The sequence below is a fragment of the Leopardus geoffroyi genome, chromosome D2 (genome assembly GCF_018350155.1).
Source record: "Leopardus geoffroyi isolate Oge1 chromosome D2, O.geoffroyi_Oge1_pat1.0, whole genome shotgun sequence".
In the NCBI taxonomy this organism is placed as follows: Eukaryota; Metazoa; Chordata; class Mammalia; order Carnivora; family Felidae; genus Leopardus; species Leopardus geoffroyi.
The window spans coordinates 35,876,839-35,895,672 of record NC_059334.1 but is presented as its reverse complement, the minus strand read 5'-3'; the positions used below and the strand labels follow the sequence as shown (position 1 = coordinate 35,895,672).

Here is an 18,834-nt window from a genome sequence, read left to right as displayed (position 1 = left end):
TATAAATAATGCTGCAATGGACATCTTTATGCATAAAATCTTTTCATATTTAGGATTATTTCCTTAGATATGACCCTAATAGTGGTATACGTGAGGGAAGAGAGATTAAGATTTTAAGATCTACACTGTCTCTGGCTCTTTATCTATGCCGTTCTCTTTGCCTAAAATGCCCTGCCCCCCACCTCCTTTCTGTGTCCAGATTCTATACATTCTGCAAAAACCACTCAAGTCACTTCTGCCATAAAGCTAGCTTTCCTCAATCTGCATAGTGAGAAGTAAGTTTTTTCTCTGTATTTTATACACTATATTTACATTTCCTACAGCTTATAATAATTAATAACAATAGCTTGTTGTATTGTATATATCTTACTGTGTGTTGTGCCCTGTTGCTAGGCATCATTTAAACTCAACAACCAAGGAAGTACCATTATTACTCTTATTTTACAAATGGGCAAACCAGGGCTCAGAAAGTTTATCCATTTGCTCAGTTAGTATTTACTGGGAACCTTGCTAGGAGCTGTGGGGAATACAAAGAGGAAACTGAGGCTCAGAGAAATTAAGTGACCAGCCCAAGGTCATACCACCAGTAAGTGGTATAACTTATACCTAAACTCAGATCAAGAAAATGTGGTCAAGGGGCACCTGGCTTGCTCAGACGGTGGGGCATGTGACTCTTGATCTCGGGGTTCTGAGTTCAAGCCCTACATGTGGGTGTAGAGATTATTTAAAATCGTCACTTGATCTTTGCCAAAAGGCCGAGAAGTGATAGATTACTTAAAACCTTTAAAAAAAAGAAAAGAAAAGGGGTGCCTGGGTGGCTCAGTCAGTTAAGCGTCTGACTGGCTCAGGTCATGATCTCACAGTTCACGGGTTCAAGCCCCACGTCAGGCTCTGTGCTGACAGCTCGGGAGCCTGGAGCCTGCTTCGGATTCTGTCTCCCTCCCTCTCTGCCTCTCCCCTGCTCGAACTCTGTCTCTCTCTCTCTCTCTCTCTCTCTCTCAAATATAAATAAAACATTAAAAAAAAAAGAAAAGAAATGTGGTCAATCAGATAAAGAAGCTGTTTTATAGCTACGGAGAAGAGATGTGTAGAAATGTAACAGGGAACAGAAGGAGAAGGGGTAGTGGAATAGAAGGAGTGTGGGGTTCGAGTCTTGGCTCTGCCAGCCACCACTTATGTGATCTTGGACAACTTATTTTACCTCTCTTCACTTTATGTGGCAACAGAGATAGGGCTCATTCCGTGGGGTGAATATGAAATGAATTAAAACAAAGTGATTGGCACGTAGTAAGTAAATGCCACTAAGTGCTTGGTACTATTATGATTCTGAGAAAGTGTCACAGAAGAGGTGAATTCCAAGCATGACTCTGGAAGATGGGTAGGATTTCAACAGAGTTCTGGGCAGAGGGAGCAAGATGAAGAAATGCACGGAGGTGAGAATAAGCAGGATGGTGTGTCTAGAATACCAGGGATAGATGTGGTAGATGTACACTTTCAGGGTGTCTAGAACTGAGCTATGTTTGACCGCCCTGTGGTCAGCTCAGACTTAGCTGTGCTGCAGTAACAGATGACCCCAACGTCTTGGTGGCTTACCACAGCAGAGGGTTATTTCTCATGCACATGCCACGTCCATGGGGAGCCAATTCTTACTGCTCCACATCCACGTCACTCTAGGCCTCAGGACCCAGGCTGACAGAGCAGCCCCTATCTGGGATATTGCCAGTTTCTTGGAGAGAAGGGCCATGGAAAGTCACGAGCTGACTCAGAAGTGACACATGCCACTTCTGCCCACGTTTTAGTGGCTAAAGCAAGTTCAAGCCAAACCCTCATGTTAATAGGACAGGAAAGTGTAACCTGTCAAATATTCCAAGTGGTAATGCATAATCGACCACAGCCACAATCTACTGCAGGTGTAGTGGCTTTGGGCAGGTCCTTTTACCTTTCTGGGCCTATGCCCTCATCTCCAAAAATGATCAGTACGAAGATTCAAAGAAATATGGAATATGAGAACGTTTTGTAAGATAAATACAAATGTTATTGTTATTGTTACCTAGTGAGAAAGAAACACGGGAAGGTAGGTCAGGGCCAGCTTGTGGAAGACTGAATGCCCACTGAGCGACTCTCTTCAGGAAGCCACTGAGTGTCTGAGCAGAACAGTCAAGTTCTAGTTAACAGAGTGCCAGACAACAGGGTGTGATACAGTAAGATATGCTTGCCTCCTTGACATCTGACCGCAACCTTGTTCCTTCAACCAAGAAAATGTTACCGCCCTTTCGATTCATTCCAGCTCTGCCTGGTAGAGCCCCAAAACAAACACACACATATACAGTCTAGGCAGGCTCCACGGTCAGTGTGTGTGACCTGCGCGCACAGTGGGGGCGGGGGGCACAAGTCAGCATGGCATGATGCTTCATGGTGCTTGTCCTCATCTCTGCTCAGGGTCCCTCCTAGACACCAGCTTACAAGGCTAATGAGACTCACAAATGCTTATTGAGAGAGCAATTAATTCCACTGCCAATGCGGCCACATGGAGGTTAAAACCCTGCTGAGAGCAGGCAAGGTTGCCTTTGTTTCTTGGTCTCTCTGTAGGTGTTGCCCAAAGCAGCAAAAAGCTCACGGCTGGCTCCTCATGCATAAAGTCTCAGTTTTAATTTGAAAGTTGCATTTAGCTTGATTTTTTCTTCCTTTCCTTAAAAGCACCTACAATTTTTGAAAGGTAAGTATCAAGGCTCTGGAAGTGAGGGTGGTTAGGATCCAGGAGTGAGGATGGATGTTCTGGGGTAGCTGGTGATGCCTGGGACCCTCTGGGGACCAGACTTAGCCCAAAGAAGCAGGTCACTTTTTCTCCCTCCTCTCCCCTCAAGGGCTTCTTCATGGAGAGAGGCAGAAGGGCTGAGCATCTGCTTGGAAGCCACAGTGCCTAGTCAAACACTGGTCCCCATGTGGCCTTGGGCAAGTCCCTCATGCTTTCTGAGATTCAATTTCTTTACCTATAAGATGTGGATTCAATGAGTTAATACATATGCCACTTAGCACCGTGTGTGGCACACCCAATAAGTGTGAACTATTACAGATCAGGCAGTTTCTGGAAACTCAGCTCACAGTGTAAAAGATAAAGAACTGTCATTGTGCTTTGCCATTAAGGTCCTTCTGTGTTAAGGGCAGCCTTGAGACGGGAAACACTCCTGGTCAAATTTCTCCCATGAGATGCTATCATGAACTCAAGTTCAGTCTGCAAGGAAGTTACCTCCTAATGGGCTTTTTCAGGCTCGTGCATCAATTGCCCCCACAGATACTGTCCTGGCCTTCCAGGAACCCAGGTGGCCTGAGGCCTAAGGAGGCAGTGCCACACCAAAACCCAATGGGCCTGTGGATTTCAGAACTTCTACAGCATTTTCTCAATCCAAGATTATCCCGAGAGGATTCACCATGTGGAGTGCCTGATGACTCCAAGTCCCTATTGCTTACCAGCCCGGGGAGGGCAGAGTTGACACCACCACTGCAGCCCTGTGAGGATCTGGGTGGTGTTGAGTGTGCTGGATCAGTGGAGGCACTGGGACAAGAAAACGGGCCGACGATCAGAGATTTTCACCAGAATGTCATCCTGGCTCCAGGCACAGCCACCCTCTTCCCACCCATTTCCCACAGCTTGGTAGGGGGTCTGAATCTGCTACAAGTGGGAATTGTAGGGTCAGCATGGATGGAGTAGGGCAAAAGGCCTCAAATGGGATTCAGGGCACAGAGTTCAAGCCCCCGTGCTGGTGGTCATTATGTGCGGCCTTTAGCAAAACATTTTACTGTTCTGGGACTCAGTTTCTTTATTTGTAAAATACAAGGATGATTTCAAAGGTCTCTTCCAGCTCTAAAATAAAATTCCTTAAGAAATGTGCTATTAAATAAATTAGGCTTCATTAGGTTCAAGCACATACTTGTTTTATTACTTTTAAGTCATTCAAATTAGATTCAAATTAGGTTAACCAAGTGTTGCCCTCCAGAGAGCCAGGGACTTGCGTCAATGATGAGATAAGAATAATTCATCGCCTCTTATCAATCAGCAGTCCCTAAATGGGTGCTTCAAAAGTGCTTGAGTATGCTTGAAAGCACTGAGTTTCTGTAATTTAAATATTCTCTCTTTAATCTCATTCACATTTTTCATTTGCTTAGAGAAATCTTTTTTCATTTTTCTTTTTTTCCCTTGTAGTCAGCAGGAGGGGAAATATCCTGGTTACTGTCAAAGTGATTGCAAATTCCCAGGCAGGACAGCCTCCCATAGGCTTGGCTGGAACACGAAAATTAAGAAATCTCTCTTCTCCCTCCTGATGTCAGCATCCCGTGAGACAACGCCACGGCGCTAACTTGCTCTGCCGCATGAATGGCGGGGGTGCTGAGCAGCTCTCCATTTTCATTAAAACTATAGTTGCCTCCAAGGTCTGGCTTTCGAGGTCATCAACAGACAGCTGCCCTTCCCCTTAAAGCCTGATTCCTCCCTGTGGTCAGCCCTACTCAGCCTGAGCTCACTTTCAAGTGGTCTTGCTATCTTGCCCTTTCTGCTTTTCTCCTCCCAACCAGACCAACAGCCTTGAAAGCAGAGGCATCTCCAGGCCTGGTCTGTAGTTGAGGAGGCTGGAAAGTGAGGAGAAAGCAAGTCAGTCAGCTTAGCTGGCCCTCAGCCTATGAGAGGGCTTCCCGGACACCTGGACAGCTGCAACCTTTCCCCACAAAAAGAAGGAATTAACTCAGCCTTCAGGCACCAAGCAGAGCTCAAACTTGACCTGCTTCTCCAGGGTGGACCGTGGTTTAGGATGCAGTGAAAACACAGCCACGGTTGCCAATTTAACGTGCTGAATGTTAGTGGAAAGAGTTGGAAAGCCTGGATTCTGAACCTCCAAGTACCAAAGGTGACTTAGATACAACTGGGCACCAGTCATGGGCAGAGTGAATGGGGAGACCTGGCTAGGCTTTTCCAGTGGGCTTCTCAGTGAGGGCCTCAAGCAACATCAGCCACTTCCTTTCATGGTTAGCAAAATGCCTAGTGTAATCATTAATACAATATCACTTCTCAAATCCAAGCCTCCGAGTATTCTCTTTCCCCTCTTAGCCTCCCTTCTTGGGGCAGATGATGAAGGGATATCTAACAAGAATTAAAAATGCTGGGGTCACCTTATATCTCTGAATGGCCAGTGTCTCCCAAGAACTAAGAAAACATCAATAAAAGTCATGGTAGGGGCGCCTGGGTGGCGCAGTCGGTTAAGCGTCCGACTTCAGCCAGGTCACGATCTCGCGGTCCGTGAGTTCGAGCCCCGCGTCACGCTCTGGGCTGATGGCTCAGAGCCTGGAGCCTGTTTCCGATTCTGTGTCTCCCTCTCTCTCTGCCCCTCCCCCGTTCATGCTCTGTCTCTCTCTGTCCCAAAAATGAATAAACGTTGAAAAAAAAAAAAAAAAAAAAAGTCATGGTAAACACTTGCATGTTAAGTGAATATATGACCTACTCATCACGGATATTTACAAAACACAGACAAAAAGAAGAAAATTAAAATTCTCTATAATCCCTTTACCCAGAGATAGCCACTGATAACATTTTGCTGTACATCTTTCTACTGCTTTCTTCTCTTAAATTTATCTTTTAACCTTTCAAAGAAACTCGAGTATGGCATCATTCAATTTACAAGAATCCTGTAAGGAAAAGTACTGCCAGTGTAATTGGTTCAGTTTGACAAAGAAAGAAAGCTGAAGGTCCCAGAGGTTCAGTTGTTTTAGCTCGTGCAGCAGTGTAAGTGTATAAACTGCACCTGCCAGCCCTGTGTGTTCTGAAGGGCCTCAAAACCAAACAGTTTCATCGTCAGCAAGTAACAAGAACACCCAAGAAACTAGAAAGCCAGGGAATTTCACTTTCATTGATGAAATTGATGGAGAATTGATGGAGATCAAAAGCTAGAAATATGCCTGCTTTTAAAATCCACCTGTAAGCAGTAGGTGTGGTCGAGACTCCAAAGGAGAAGGTCTCCATCAGGGTCATGCCCATGAAATAACACGCGAACACCAAAGTGTCATATGCACCAGAATGAACAGAGTGCCAGAGTACAGGATACAGGCTATTGGCAAACAAGAGTCTACAGTCAGGTGCAGGAAATAGGTGGGTCTTCACAGACACAAGGGTATGGAGAACGCCCAGTCACTAGTGGACTTTCTTCAGTGCCCAATGTAGAATCCTGACAATGTGGGAGCAGCTGGTTTCCCACCACAAGGGAGCTGAGGGAGGGCTTGAATAGATGTATACATGCATGTCCCTCCTCCCCTCTGTGCCAGAGCATACACCTGGGGAGTGGGGCGGAATGGGCTTTGGGGTGGATGCTGAGGTATTTCGGCTGGGGATCAGCAGGGCAGCAAGAGGCCTGGAAAAGTGGAATGTCAGGAGTGCTGCCCAAGGAGACTGCTTCACCAAGAGTGCTCTTATTCGCCATTCCTCAAGGGTGGTGGGTTGAAACAAGCTTCCTGAAGGAACTTCAGAGGAGCTGAAAGGAGGCTGGGTCAGGCCAGATAAGGAGGAAGGAGGGGAGGACTCCGAATGAGGAAACTGGGCCATGCAAGAGGGGAGTCACTTCTCTGGCCCTCCAATCTGCAGTAAGAATCCAGGGCCAGGCCAGAGGTTCACAGTGAGAGGAGATAAAGGGAATTGGGTCAGAAACAGAGATATGGCAATGTTCTTCAAAAGTAAACTGCATGAGTCCAACAAATGTGTGATAAAATGTCCAGCCTTATTGCTACAATGAATGAAAATGAGATATCTTTTCCTCTTCTCCTTCCTTTTTTTTTTTTTGCCAGTGAAATTAGCAAAGAATGCAAAATGAGCAAGCTTTAAGGAGGATAATTTAGCAACACAGCACATGTGTTAAAAATGCTCATACCCATTGACCCCAAAATTCTACTTAAAATTTCTTCTAAGGACGTAATCAGAGATGTGCCCAAAGAAATAAAGCAAAGCTGTTCATTTATAGTGTTTCTTATAATACCTGCCACTCCCTCTTCATGAAAGAGATAAAGATAGAGAGCAAGAACAAGGCGGGCAGAGAGGAGACAAATATCCAGAAGTAGGGGCTTGGTGAGGTAAAATTGAGATTTCCCTACAGAATGGAACAGCAGGCAGCTATTGAAGGCTGTATGTCGACAGAGGCAGATGTTTACAATTTATCACCATGTCAAAGGTTTTGAAACTTACATGTAGTATTGTACCCCCAAAACAAATCTCTATATAAAATATCTAAATCTATGCATAGAAAAGCAACTGAGGAATCTTATATCAAAAAGCAAAGAGACTTTATCTCTAGGTGGTAGAAATACAGGTGATTTTTTTGCATGTGGGAAGGAATATGTTTTTCATATTTTTAAAAAAATTTTCTAACGTTTACTTATTTTTGAGAGAGAGAGAGAGAGACCATGAGCAGGGAGGGGCAGAGAGAGAGAGAAAGAGGGAGACACAGAATAGGAAGCAGGCTCCAGGCTCCACGCTGTCAGAGCAGAGCCCGACACAGGGCTCGAACCCACAAACTGTGAGATCATGACCTGAGCCAAAGTTGGATGCTTAACTGACTGAGCCACCCGGGCTCCCCTGTTTTTCATAATCTGCACTGGGCAAGTGTTATTTTTGTAATCAGATGACACATTTTTATGACATAATTTCTTAAATAAACAAATTGCTTACATAAGGATTTTTAACTAAACCAGAAACTAAGGCTCCTGCATCATCTAGATTCTAGAGGTAAGTTGGCAAGTCAGTTTTTCTCCTGAGCTTTTCTCCAAAGCAGAAGCATATTTCTTAGTCTCTTCCCCACATAACATACGTAAGCAGATGGCCCTAAAATTTAAGAAAACAACAATACAGTGCTAGGGAGAACCCTCTGACCTATCCTACTCCCAATAATTGCTGAGCCAGGCATTTGGACCAATTGGGGATCTGCCTCCATCACAGCCACTATATACCAAGACTACTAAGACTTGCTCTTTGCAGATCCTCATTTTGCCATGGATACTCTTCTGAGCTCTCAACTGGACTCTGAGTAAATAAGGAGGAAAGGAGAGGAGGACTCTGAATGAGGAAACTGGGGGAAATCCCAGAGTGGTGCGTAAGGACACTGCCTCCCTTCCTGGCTCAGGTAGCCATAGGACGCCCCAAAACCTGCAGTGGGCCTCAGACACCCACCAGGTCTGATCCTCTCCAGGAGCCCTTTTCTCTCCCTCAGACAGCTAAAACCAGCTCTGTGGTCTGACTGTGGAGGTGTCATGCAACGAGTCTTGTCACATATTTACCCCGATCCTTGACCCCAAAAGCAACAAAGTGCAAATTGCTATTTATTCAAACTACTATATGATTATGTTGAAACCCAGCTGCTGAACCCAGAGATAACAGTCTTTATGGTGGGTAGGAACTTCCTGTCAAGGACAGTTCATTTTAATTTTTCCACTGAGCTCAACCTCAAAGTGAGGTGGATTGCTACTCAGCAAGGTGGACTGCATTAGTGGAGGCATTAATTGAGTACAGATCTATGTCCCAAAAGCATAACGTTTGTTGTATACATACTTTGGGACAAGAAGAAAAATGAAAAACAGGTCTTTCTGAGGAAAAACTGAAAGCAGAATGTAGTCCATAGTCAGGATGGCAGCACCAAAGTCTAGCTGAGGGAGTTGGTGGAACTCTCCACCATTCCACAGCTCAATTCCAACGGGCTGTTTGCAAATGTTTCTAAAAGCTCAATGCCTGTGTTTGGATCTCTCTTTCCCAAACACTGGACTCCATCATGGTTTCTCTCACGACCAAGAAAAAGCTCCAGGAAACCAGCAACAGATGGGGGGCCCTTGGCCAAGGGGCCATGGCATGTTTCCTGCTGCAAGGCTCCTCTTGGCCCAGGGTATTGATCACTGTTGGTACCCAATATGGTCCCTTCTGTCTACCTTTTACCAGTGACCTTGAGATGAGTCCTCAGCTGGAGCAAAATGTCACTTCTGGCCTCTTATTATTATGGTTCCAGGCCCTTGTCATCTTTCCTGAGCTGTAGACTGCTCTTTGTGCTGTTAAAATCTAGTTGGGATCACCCCTCCTCAACCACTCTCCTTGACCCCCGCCCCTACCCGCCCCCCCGCCCCAAATACAGATCCAAGCACTTCCGTGTTCCAACCTCACACTCCTCCAGACTTTCCTCTCCTCTCCTCTCACATCCTATGCTCTGGCCATACCAGCCTCCTCCTCCCTGCCCCTCTCCCAGTCCCTCAGCAAGCCCTGCTGTGATCCCACCCTGGTCCAACCACCTTCCTCTCCTGGCTGTACAACTGCAACAGTCTCCAACAGAGCTCCCTGCTTCTATTTTCCCCCCTCTCCAATCCATCTCCACACATCCCCAGACTGGTCTTTAAAAAAGTAAACAATGTTCACCTCTTCCTTAAACCCTCTGTAGCATGTGATGTTCCACCACACTTAAGAGTAAAATGCAAACTCTTTCCTTGGTCTACAGGGTCTACCATGACCCAGCCCCTGCCTATCTCTCCAACTTCCTCTTGTACCACTATCCCCCTTGCTACTACAGCCATGCTTGTTTCCATTCTGTTCTTGGCACTTGCTGTTCCCTAGGCCTGGATGAAACACTTCCTCCAACGCTACCCTTGCCTAACTCCTTCTCATCCCTCAGTCTTAGCTCAAATACTACCTCCTGGCAAGGCCTTGCCTGACCACCTTACATAAAGCAGGACCACAGGCATCAGCACAGCTTTTACTGCCATCTGAACTTAAAAAAAATTTTTTTAAACATTTATTTATTTTTGAGAGACAGAGAGAGACAGGGCATGAGCAGGGGAGGGGCAGAGAGGGAGACACAGAATCTGAAGCAGGCTCCAGACTCTGAGCTGGCAGCACAGAGCCTGATGCAGGGCTTGAACCCACAAATCGTGAGATCATGACCTGAGCCGAAATCGGACGCTCAACAGACTGAGCCACCCAGTTGCCCCACTTTTTTGCTATTTCATCCTTCGGTCATAGTGGGTTTGAGGTAGAAGGGAGTGCAGTGTCTGAGAGTGAGGTCCTGAGAGACCTTGACTAACCTGTTCACTGTTGCACCATCGGCACCCAGGACAGTGACAGGCACACAATAGATTTTAAATCATTATTTGTGATAAATGACTGACTGCAGGAAATAATAAGCATTTCCTAAAAGGGCTTCATTATCTCCAGCCTCCACACTGTAAGTAGTGCTAATTCCCTGCCCTTGCTTCCCTCTTCCCCTCCATCACCGTGTTAACATTTGTAGTAAGACAAACTCAAACAGCCCTCTCCCATAAAGCCTCCCTTGGCCCTTCTAGACAGAAATAACTCCTGGTTCCTCTGACAACCTACCTCTGCCGCATATTCCAAGGCCACCTACTTCAACATGACTTTATTCTTTCTTCCTGGAAATTCCTGTCTAGAAAGATAAGGTTATAAATCAGAAAATAACTTCACTGTTGGCTCCTGAAATCAACTCAAACAATAGACAGCTCAAATACCTCTCCTTAGAAAAACGCTTTGCCAAACTAGGCAATGATTCACTTATCAAAGCAAGGGTTCTGCACCGTGTTCACCAACCCTGTGAACATCAATGTCAAGAATTTTGCCCAATCTCAATAAAATCTTTGCACTGTAACACCATCTTAAATCAGTCATTCCAGCCCCAGCCCACCAAACCCTATAAACGTCTGGAAGGTTCAGAGGAGCGACCTGCTTTAAAGGGTTTCCTGAGGCTCTGTGAAGGTGACCCCCTCCCTTACATCCAGCTTTGCTGGATGAACAGATTATTCTGGCGGTCTTCTAGGGGAGTTGGCAGGTAACAAGTGCACTCCTGCAACCACCATAGTGTCTAGCACTAAGCTCTTCTGTTTATGGTGAATGATGAAAGAATGAATGGACGATCGATTAGCTCACCTACCCCACCCTCCACTCTCTCCCTTCTCGAACCAGCCTATCCAGAAACAAGCGGTGAAGGGGTCAGTAATCAGGGTTTTGGACCAGGGAAGTCCTTCACTGCAGTGACTAGGTTTTATTTTGGAACTGATGGCATAAACCCATTGGCGGGCCCCGAGTTTCACCCTAGATCCAGGCTACGACACCACTTAGCCAACCAGCCTCTCCCCTCGTGCCCAGAGCTACGGCACTGGACCGCTACGGGCTGCAGAAGGCGGGCTTCACGCACGTGCTTAATGCAGCCCACGGCCGCTGGAACGTGGACACTGGGCCCGACTACTACAGCGACATGGCCATCGAATACCACGGTGTTGAGGCGGACGACCTGCCCACCTTCGACCTCAGCGTCTTCTTCTACCCGGCGGCCGCTTTCATCGACGCAGCGCTCAGCCACGACCACAGTAAGAGACCTGTGACCCTTGGTGGTCCAACCCCAACAAACCCGCCCGAGGCCCCGCCCCGCCCCCACGAAGCCCCGCCCCACGAAGCCCCGCCCCAAACCGAAGCCCCGCCCCTCACCTTGGCTGGAGGTGGGATCTGCGCACTGTTGAAGCCTGTTCTGCGGGGGTTGTGTGTGATTAAGCTGGGAGTGTCCGAGGCCCAGGAACACAAGAACCACACTAAGCATGCGGCTGGTGGGGTTCGGGCCTTGATCGCCTCTGTGGGGAATCGGGATCGGGAGGGTTCAGAGGAAAGGCCTTTGGCCTGAATCCCAACCCCCTAAGGCTCATCAGCAATCCTTGGAGCAGCAGGGACGTCTGGATGCCCTCAAACCTGGGACTACAGCCCAGACACTAATTGTGCCTGCACCCAAACCTGACTAATAGCTAGGGGCTTCAATGCCAGAAAACCTTCAGGAAGCTGCCTTGACTGGGAATCTATGGAGAGACTTCAGATTTTCCTGCCAACCAACCAAGCTGGCAGCCTCCCCCAATCCCCTCCTTCCCACATACTCCGTCTAGTTAGGCCTCCTATAGAAAGCTGACAATCTAGCCTTTATATATGGCAAAATATATTTGAGAATCTGAGTTTTGCACTCATGGTGTCCAAGTTTCCCAAGGTTAATTATCCATTCTTTTTAAAAAAAATTTTTAAGTTTATTTATTTATTTTGAGAGAGAGAGAGAGAGAGAGAGCAGGGAAAGGACAAAGAGTGAGGGGGAGAGAGAATCCCGAGGAGTCTCTAAGCTGTCAGCATAGACTCCAGTGCAGGGGCTCAATCCCACAAACCATGTGGAGGTGCCTGGGTGGCTCAGTCCGTTAGGTGTCCGACTCTTGATTTCAGCTCAGATTCCATGAACTGGGAGATCATGACCTGAGCCGAAACCAAAACTCGGTTGCTCAACTGACTGAGCCACTCAGGTGCCCCAATTATCCATTTTTTAAAATCACAGTGCTAGTCCTTGCACTCAAAATACAGTTTTAGCTGGTCTAATCCAGGTTAAGTCTACAAGGCTATTTTAGAGAGAAAGGCATGGCTTAGGTATGCATTGGGGGTAAAACAATATGCAGTGATTGCTGCAGGGTGTAACTCAGGGCATTTTATAGAGGCCAGAGGGACTTCAACTCCCTCCTCTGTGCTCTGATTTCAGACACACGCGTCATACTCCTTTATAGGACCATCACATAATTCAGGATATCCAGCTACTGAAACCCTTTCTTGCCACAAGAGTCTGGGATTATGAGGCTCACTGCCTGACCAGCTGGCCTGCTTCAGGAATTTGCAATCTGCAGGTTGGGTGCAGGCCAAGTCCCAGACCTTGATGGCCATCCCAAAGTGGTCCTGGCCCCACAGGTAGCCATAGGCACCAAGGATTTGCCATTATTTTGGTTCAGAAAGCAATGTCACAATGAAAAGAAGAAAAACCTACAGAGCCTAAGTGCTTATATTAAGGGATGCTTCATTTCAAAGTCGTGCTTTTATGAGTCTATTTATGGACCATCTTTTGTATTATGCACATTCTGGGTTTCCAAGCAGTATCAAAAAGCAACTGGACTCTGACTCATCAACATGAGGTAAAATTTGCCTCAGATTATTTGAAGTTAACTGAAAACATATTTGACAAGAAAAAACAAAAAGCTACAACAACCCAATCCTTCAGTTTCTGTTTAATGTACTCTTTTGCCATTACTGTATCTTCAAACTTTCTCTTAATGGAAGGGGTCTGGCAGCCTTTAGAGAAGACAGGGCGGGGATCAAATTCACAACTTACTAACAATGTGATTTCTCTAAGCCTTGGTTTCTCAATCTGGTGATGAAAATATTTACCCTGAAAGGTTATAATGAGGATCAGGAGTAACCCACATAGAGCACTTAGCAGAGAACCTGGTGCACAGCAGGTTCTCAGATGTGTTTGATAAAGAGAGGTTGTGCACCATGAAGCACATAACCACACTAGCATGTGTGCATCATAATAATAAAGTTTCCAATCCCAAAAGGAAAAAAGACATTCCAACTTTGAACTAGTACAATAGACTCGTATGACAGCTTGTTTTCAGTTCCTGGCACAACATTTTAGAGTCTTTCACCCCCCACCCCCCACCCCTGCTAAATTAGGAAAGAATGGGGCTCTCAAGTCATACTTAGGCCCGGGCAGATCACAGAGCATTGATGTGGCGATGTCAGGCCCGTGTGGGTCCTAATGGACCATATGGTCAAAAGCACCTAGCAAAGAAAGGGTCAAGAGAGAAAAGTATATGCCCAGATCAGAGAACATGCAGGGATTAGAATCAGTGGGCAGGAGTGTGGGACTAGAATAGTTGGCTGGTGAAGCGAGCAGGACATGACCTCATTGCCAGGAGGGAGGCTGGGGTCCCTTCTCAGTGCCCTTCACAATTGAATATCCTCAAGTCTGGGGCTCAAATCAAATGTGAACTCTGCAGAACCTGGCAGGGAATGTAAAAAAAAAAAAAAAAAAAAAAAAAAAAAATGAAGCTAGCTGTGTGGAAAGCAGAGGAGTGTGGGTAGAGGGTGCTTGTAGCTAAGTGGAGAGCCCCATACATTTTCCAAAGGGGGCAGCTGCTATTCAGTCTCAGCCAGCATCTTGTGAGAATCAGTGCAAATGTGGTGGATCTGATTTTTCAGGAAAAGTTTCCAATCTGGATTTTAATGTGAAATTGCCCAATTTTTAAGTGTTGGCAACAAATTGAAAACTTCTTACAATACTGCAAAGGCCAAACAAAAGATATCCAGTGACTGTCAGTTTGTAACCTGTGCTAAGTAGTCAGAGTAACAAAACAAAAATACTCATTAGCCCAGCAATGACATTGTCATAGACTCCATCCAGTGGGGATGGCATGTGCTCAGCCTTCATGCCATGTGGTGTGTCTAGTCGTTCATTGGAGGTCTAGGGGACACTACTGTAGCATTTTAGAGCCAGGATCACTCGTATGTTTCTTATTATACTCTTGATGTAAGAGGTGTTGATGGACAGTCTGGCCCAAAGGCAAGGCATCTCTCTCTCTCCCCTCTCTTGTCTTTCCTGTTCTTCCTTGGCTAGTTTCAGCCAAGCGTACACTGTTTCTCACTGCTGCCCCTCACATCCAGTCTTGTTTATTCTTGTTGAAAAAACCTTTCTCATGGTGCTATAGAGCTGTGCCCAGGGCTTGTAGTGAGCCCCATGGGGCCCACTCCCACCCCTATCCTACCCTGACGCATCTCTTCCGAAAGAACTCCCCAGGCAACCGCAGTCACTCTTGGAAAATCTCAGAAATAATCTAGTCCAGTGTTTTGCCCCAAGAGCTGGGGAAACAGAGGCCTGGAGAAGCCAAGTGATGTGCCCAGGGTCACAGAGCTGATCAGAGGCCAGCGGGAATTCCTTCTGTCATTTGGACCTCTCAGGAGAGTCCTTTGCTCTTATTTTGTGCATTCGGTGACCTAACTGTATAAGAGGTCACCAAAAATCATGAAAGGTGAGGCACTCCTGCTGGTTATGACATCTGAAACAACTGAACTTGTCATTCTTCAGCAGACAAAGAAGTACTGACAAAATACTGCCATGGGAACCCCATTTGGACTGCCTACACTCCTCCTGCCATGGCATCCTCAGAGGTGAAGTAGTGTGGGCTTAATTTAATGAAATCTTCTAAGAAATCCCGGGGCAGATACTGTAAGGCTCTAAAGATCAGATTTTAGTATCACCACTCTCTGTTTGTTCTTTCTTTCTTTTTCTTAAACAGTCCACAGCCTGCTTCTGAAGGCATTTTAAAATCTATTATGGCTAAGGCAGGTATGAATAAACAAAGCGAGTCTGCTTTTGAGCAGGAGCGTGGTCCTCTGGTGCCTCCAAGCTTTAACCAGACCAGATATTCACGGTATTTTAAGGATCCCCTGCCCTACTGCAGCACACACAGGCCTGCCCCCCAGCAGTTCAAAACACAACGTGGACCCTTCTTCTGATGGCTTCCACACCCCCAGAAGTGTTTTGGGAGAAGTATGAATGCTGCCTTTGCAGGCTGCTGAGGGAGGTGAGTGAGCAAGAGACAGGCAAAGGGCATCCCCCAAAACCAAGGAAGGAGGCTGTTTATGAGAGGGCACAGCTGGCAGGGGTGGGGTTGAGTTGAGGGTGGGGGTTGGTGGGGTTGGTGGGTAACAGGCTTGGCCTGAATATATGATTTGAGTGACAGAGGCCTATCTTTTGGTCACCAGTTGAAAATACGCAATTGGGGAGCAGCAGAGATTCTGGATATGGGTTTTCTTTATAAGACTGTGGGAATTCACCTTTTGGTAAAGGCTAAGGGGAATTATTAAATTGAAATCACCATTTCTCAAACATAGATTGTGACCTATTGGTGTGTCATAAAATGAGATTAGTGAGTGCAGCCAGCATTTCCTTAAAAAGAATGAATTGATTAGAAAATAATTGAATATAGCAGCATGCATTGCGCGTAGTAAAAGTTCATATTACCTTGTGGAACTTTTGTCTGATACACACACACTTGTGATATCACATAGAGCTCTGAATCTGGTGTCAGGGAGCCTGGGCTCAAATCATGCATGGTTCTGTCACTTCCCAGCTGTGCAAACAGGGCCGCTCACTTCTTTGCACATTATCTCTTCTGTAAAATGGAGATGATAATTTCATCATCAGTCTGTCGTGCTGATCGAGTATGGTAAGCTATGTAAAAATGTACTTGGACGATCTGGGGGCGAGGTAGGGCTATGCACATGTAAACTGTGAACAGTGTGTTATGTTTTCAGGGGGCACACAAAGAAGTGAAAGCCACTGATCTAGGAAATGTGTGCCCTGACAAAGCTGCCTTCACTTAGGGCCCTGACTCTGGCTGGTGTCTAACAGAGAGCCTCCTAGTTTCTCCGGTATGGGCCATTCTGGGAGCAGGCTCCATGCAGGTCTCCTTGCCCTTGTCTCCTGAACCCTCTGAGAGCTTTCTCACCACCCAATGCTGGGCCCCAAAGGGTGGTGCTTAGCAGAGCCACAGAGCAAAGAGAGAGCAGTGCCTGGAGGGTGCTGAGACAGGCCCTTTACCAAGGGAGGAAGACCTACCTACCAAGCTCACATGGCTGAGGGCATTCACGCCGCTTTTGTGAAACCAAAATTCAGCTCCAGGAGCTTCTGTTGGAGCTGAGCACGCCCTTCTCTCCCTTCCCCCTTTCTCTTCCAACCCCCTCCATCTCCCTTTGCCATTTTTCTCCCCTCCCCTCCTCCCACTTAACAGACTTCAGGCTCCCAAAAGACTTAATGAACTACAGCTTTCGTCTGTTTCAAGCATTTAGTCGTGACAGAAAGAATTACCCTTTTTGCCAGGAGAGGAAGAAACACTTTAGTTATCAGCACAGCTGGCAAGAAGCCAGCCAGCCTCTGGAACAGTCTGTGGGGATTAGAATGCCAGAGGTAGACATTCCAGTCCAGGAGCACAACCATGCCATGCAAGAGCCAGGGCCAGCCTCCCCCAAACCCGACCCAGCAAAAAAGAAGCAGGCCCTGCTTCTTGCCTTCCTTTTAGCAAATGTGCCCAAGGGAAATGTGGTGCGGTCACACTCTTGTAGCTCAGCATCATGGCAGGTGGGATTGCAGGGCCGCCTGGTAAGCTTGTGGAGATTCGTGAAAATGAATTGTGACAAAATGAACAGTTCCTTATGAAGCACCTTTCTGCGCCAGCCCTGTGTGTGTGGAGAGGCCATCATGGAGTTCTTCCTGATGGGCAAGATGTGCAGGCCTTGCCAGCTGGGAGGAGGGGAGAGAGAATCCTGTGCCTGATGGTCAGGCCCTCTTGGGTTTCTCACTCTGCCTGGGCATGGTCCTGGGCATGGTCCCCTGGCACAGGTGAGGGGGTGGCGGTGAGAAGGACACGGGGGAGCCATGTCTGTTCAGAAGTATTCTTCAACAAGCTGTTCTCATATCCTGATGTTCCATAAGCTCAGTGATGTTCATAAGTGTCTTTTTGGTCATCCTTCTGAGCCACAGGCCTGAGACTCAGGAAGAGACATCACTGGGGTCACAAGTCACATAGCTCAAGCTGCCCCTATCCCACAAACACACGAGAGGGCAGCCACTGGGATGGCATTGGTGGGGACAGCCGGAGAGCCTAATCTCATTACTTTCTCTGTCCCCTGAGCACAGTGGCCAGTGGCTAGCACACAGAAGGGCCTCAGTAACAAGTTGCTTTTAACTATTTCTAGCCATGGCCCCTGCTTTTTGGGTGACCTCTGGCATGTCATTTCACCACTCTGAGCCTGTTTCCCATCTGTGAGGCAGGAATGATGATAATGAAACCTTGAAGTTTCTGTTAAGGATAAAATGAGATAACGCACATTGATGTACTACTGTGTGAGCTCGAGAGCACTACCAAATGCAGACCTGAAGGGTGCAGAGGCTGCTTCACACTGTGAAGCCGGGCCTAGCTGATGCCATGGTAGTGTTGTTTTGGTTGAAGTATATAAAGAAAATCCAGCTTCATTCAGACATGTAGATGGAGAAGGGAAGGATATTTTAATAGCCTTTTCTGGTAATTATGGATATTTTTCTTTAATACTACACCAAAACTTGACAAGTAACAGTTTCTTAAAGGCTAGCTATGATGACTTGCAATCTGAAACCATATACATAAACTTCATACGTACTCTGTTATATGAAAATCCATTGGTCTGTCTTGCACTTTGAATGGATTTTTTTTTTTACTCACGCATGACTTTGTAATATCCCACATTGGTCATTTGGAAAATATTGGTTCACTAAGTTATGTAGATCTTCCAAATGTTGACACTTTTCATTGTATGTTATCAAAAGAACACATTTGTTAATATCACCACCAATCTTAACAGAAAAATCTAAAAGTATTGGGAAACTGTCAACCCCACAGTAATAGATACAAGTTTTCCAAAATTCTATTTTCCTCAAAAGCCTGAATTTTATCACTGGCAACAAACACCGTTGGTTATTTCCTTTGACACGAAAGGCCTATTTTGTTCACTTTTTTTTTTTTTTTGAGATTTTATTTTTGAGCAATCAGTACACTCAACGTGGGGCTCAAACTCACAACCCTGAGATCAAGAGTTGCATGCTCTTCCAACTGAGCCAGCCAGGCTCCCTACTTCGTTTACTTCTGAGACGAAGTCTGCCAAATATCCAAGTGTGAATTATCATGGTTTTTCTGTCATTTGCTCTTTTAAGTAAAAACAGTGTTTTATGAAACAGTGGCTAATTCAGCTTGCAACTCTACCTCCTATGTGCTTGTTCTTGAGATAACCATCTTACTTTGGCACTCAGCCAAAGTGCTTTAAGTGTACATACCATTTCATCACGCAAAATATTAAGCAGAAGTGTAACCAAAGGCTGAAACTTGATAAAAATTAATTTGTATTGCTTCATCAAGGATATTCTTAAGGGAAATCGG

General features: G+C 46.2%; 1 protein-coding gene across 3 annotated transcripts in view; it reads left to right on the top strand.

Annotated features, from left to right (window-relative positions):
* DUSP29 (dual specificity phosphatase 29) overlaps positions 1 to 18,834 on the top strand; it is a 35,716-nt gene that overhangs the window by 16,170 nt on the left and 712 nt on the right. For all 3 annotated transcript variants that reach the window (XM_045439685.1, XM_045439686.1, XM_045439687.1), the window contains one exon: positions 11,162 to 11,382. In XM_045439685.1, the coding sequence (XP_045295641.1) occupies positions 11,162 to 11,382 (221 nt within the window). The remainder of the gene's footprint in view (positions 1 to 11,161; positions 11,383 to 18,834) is intronic.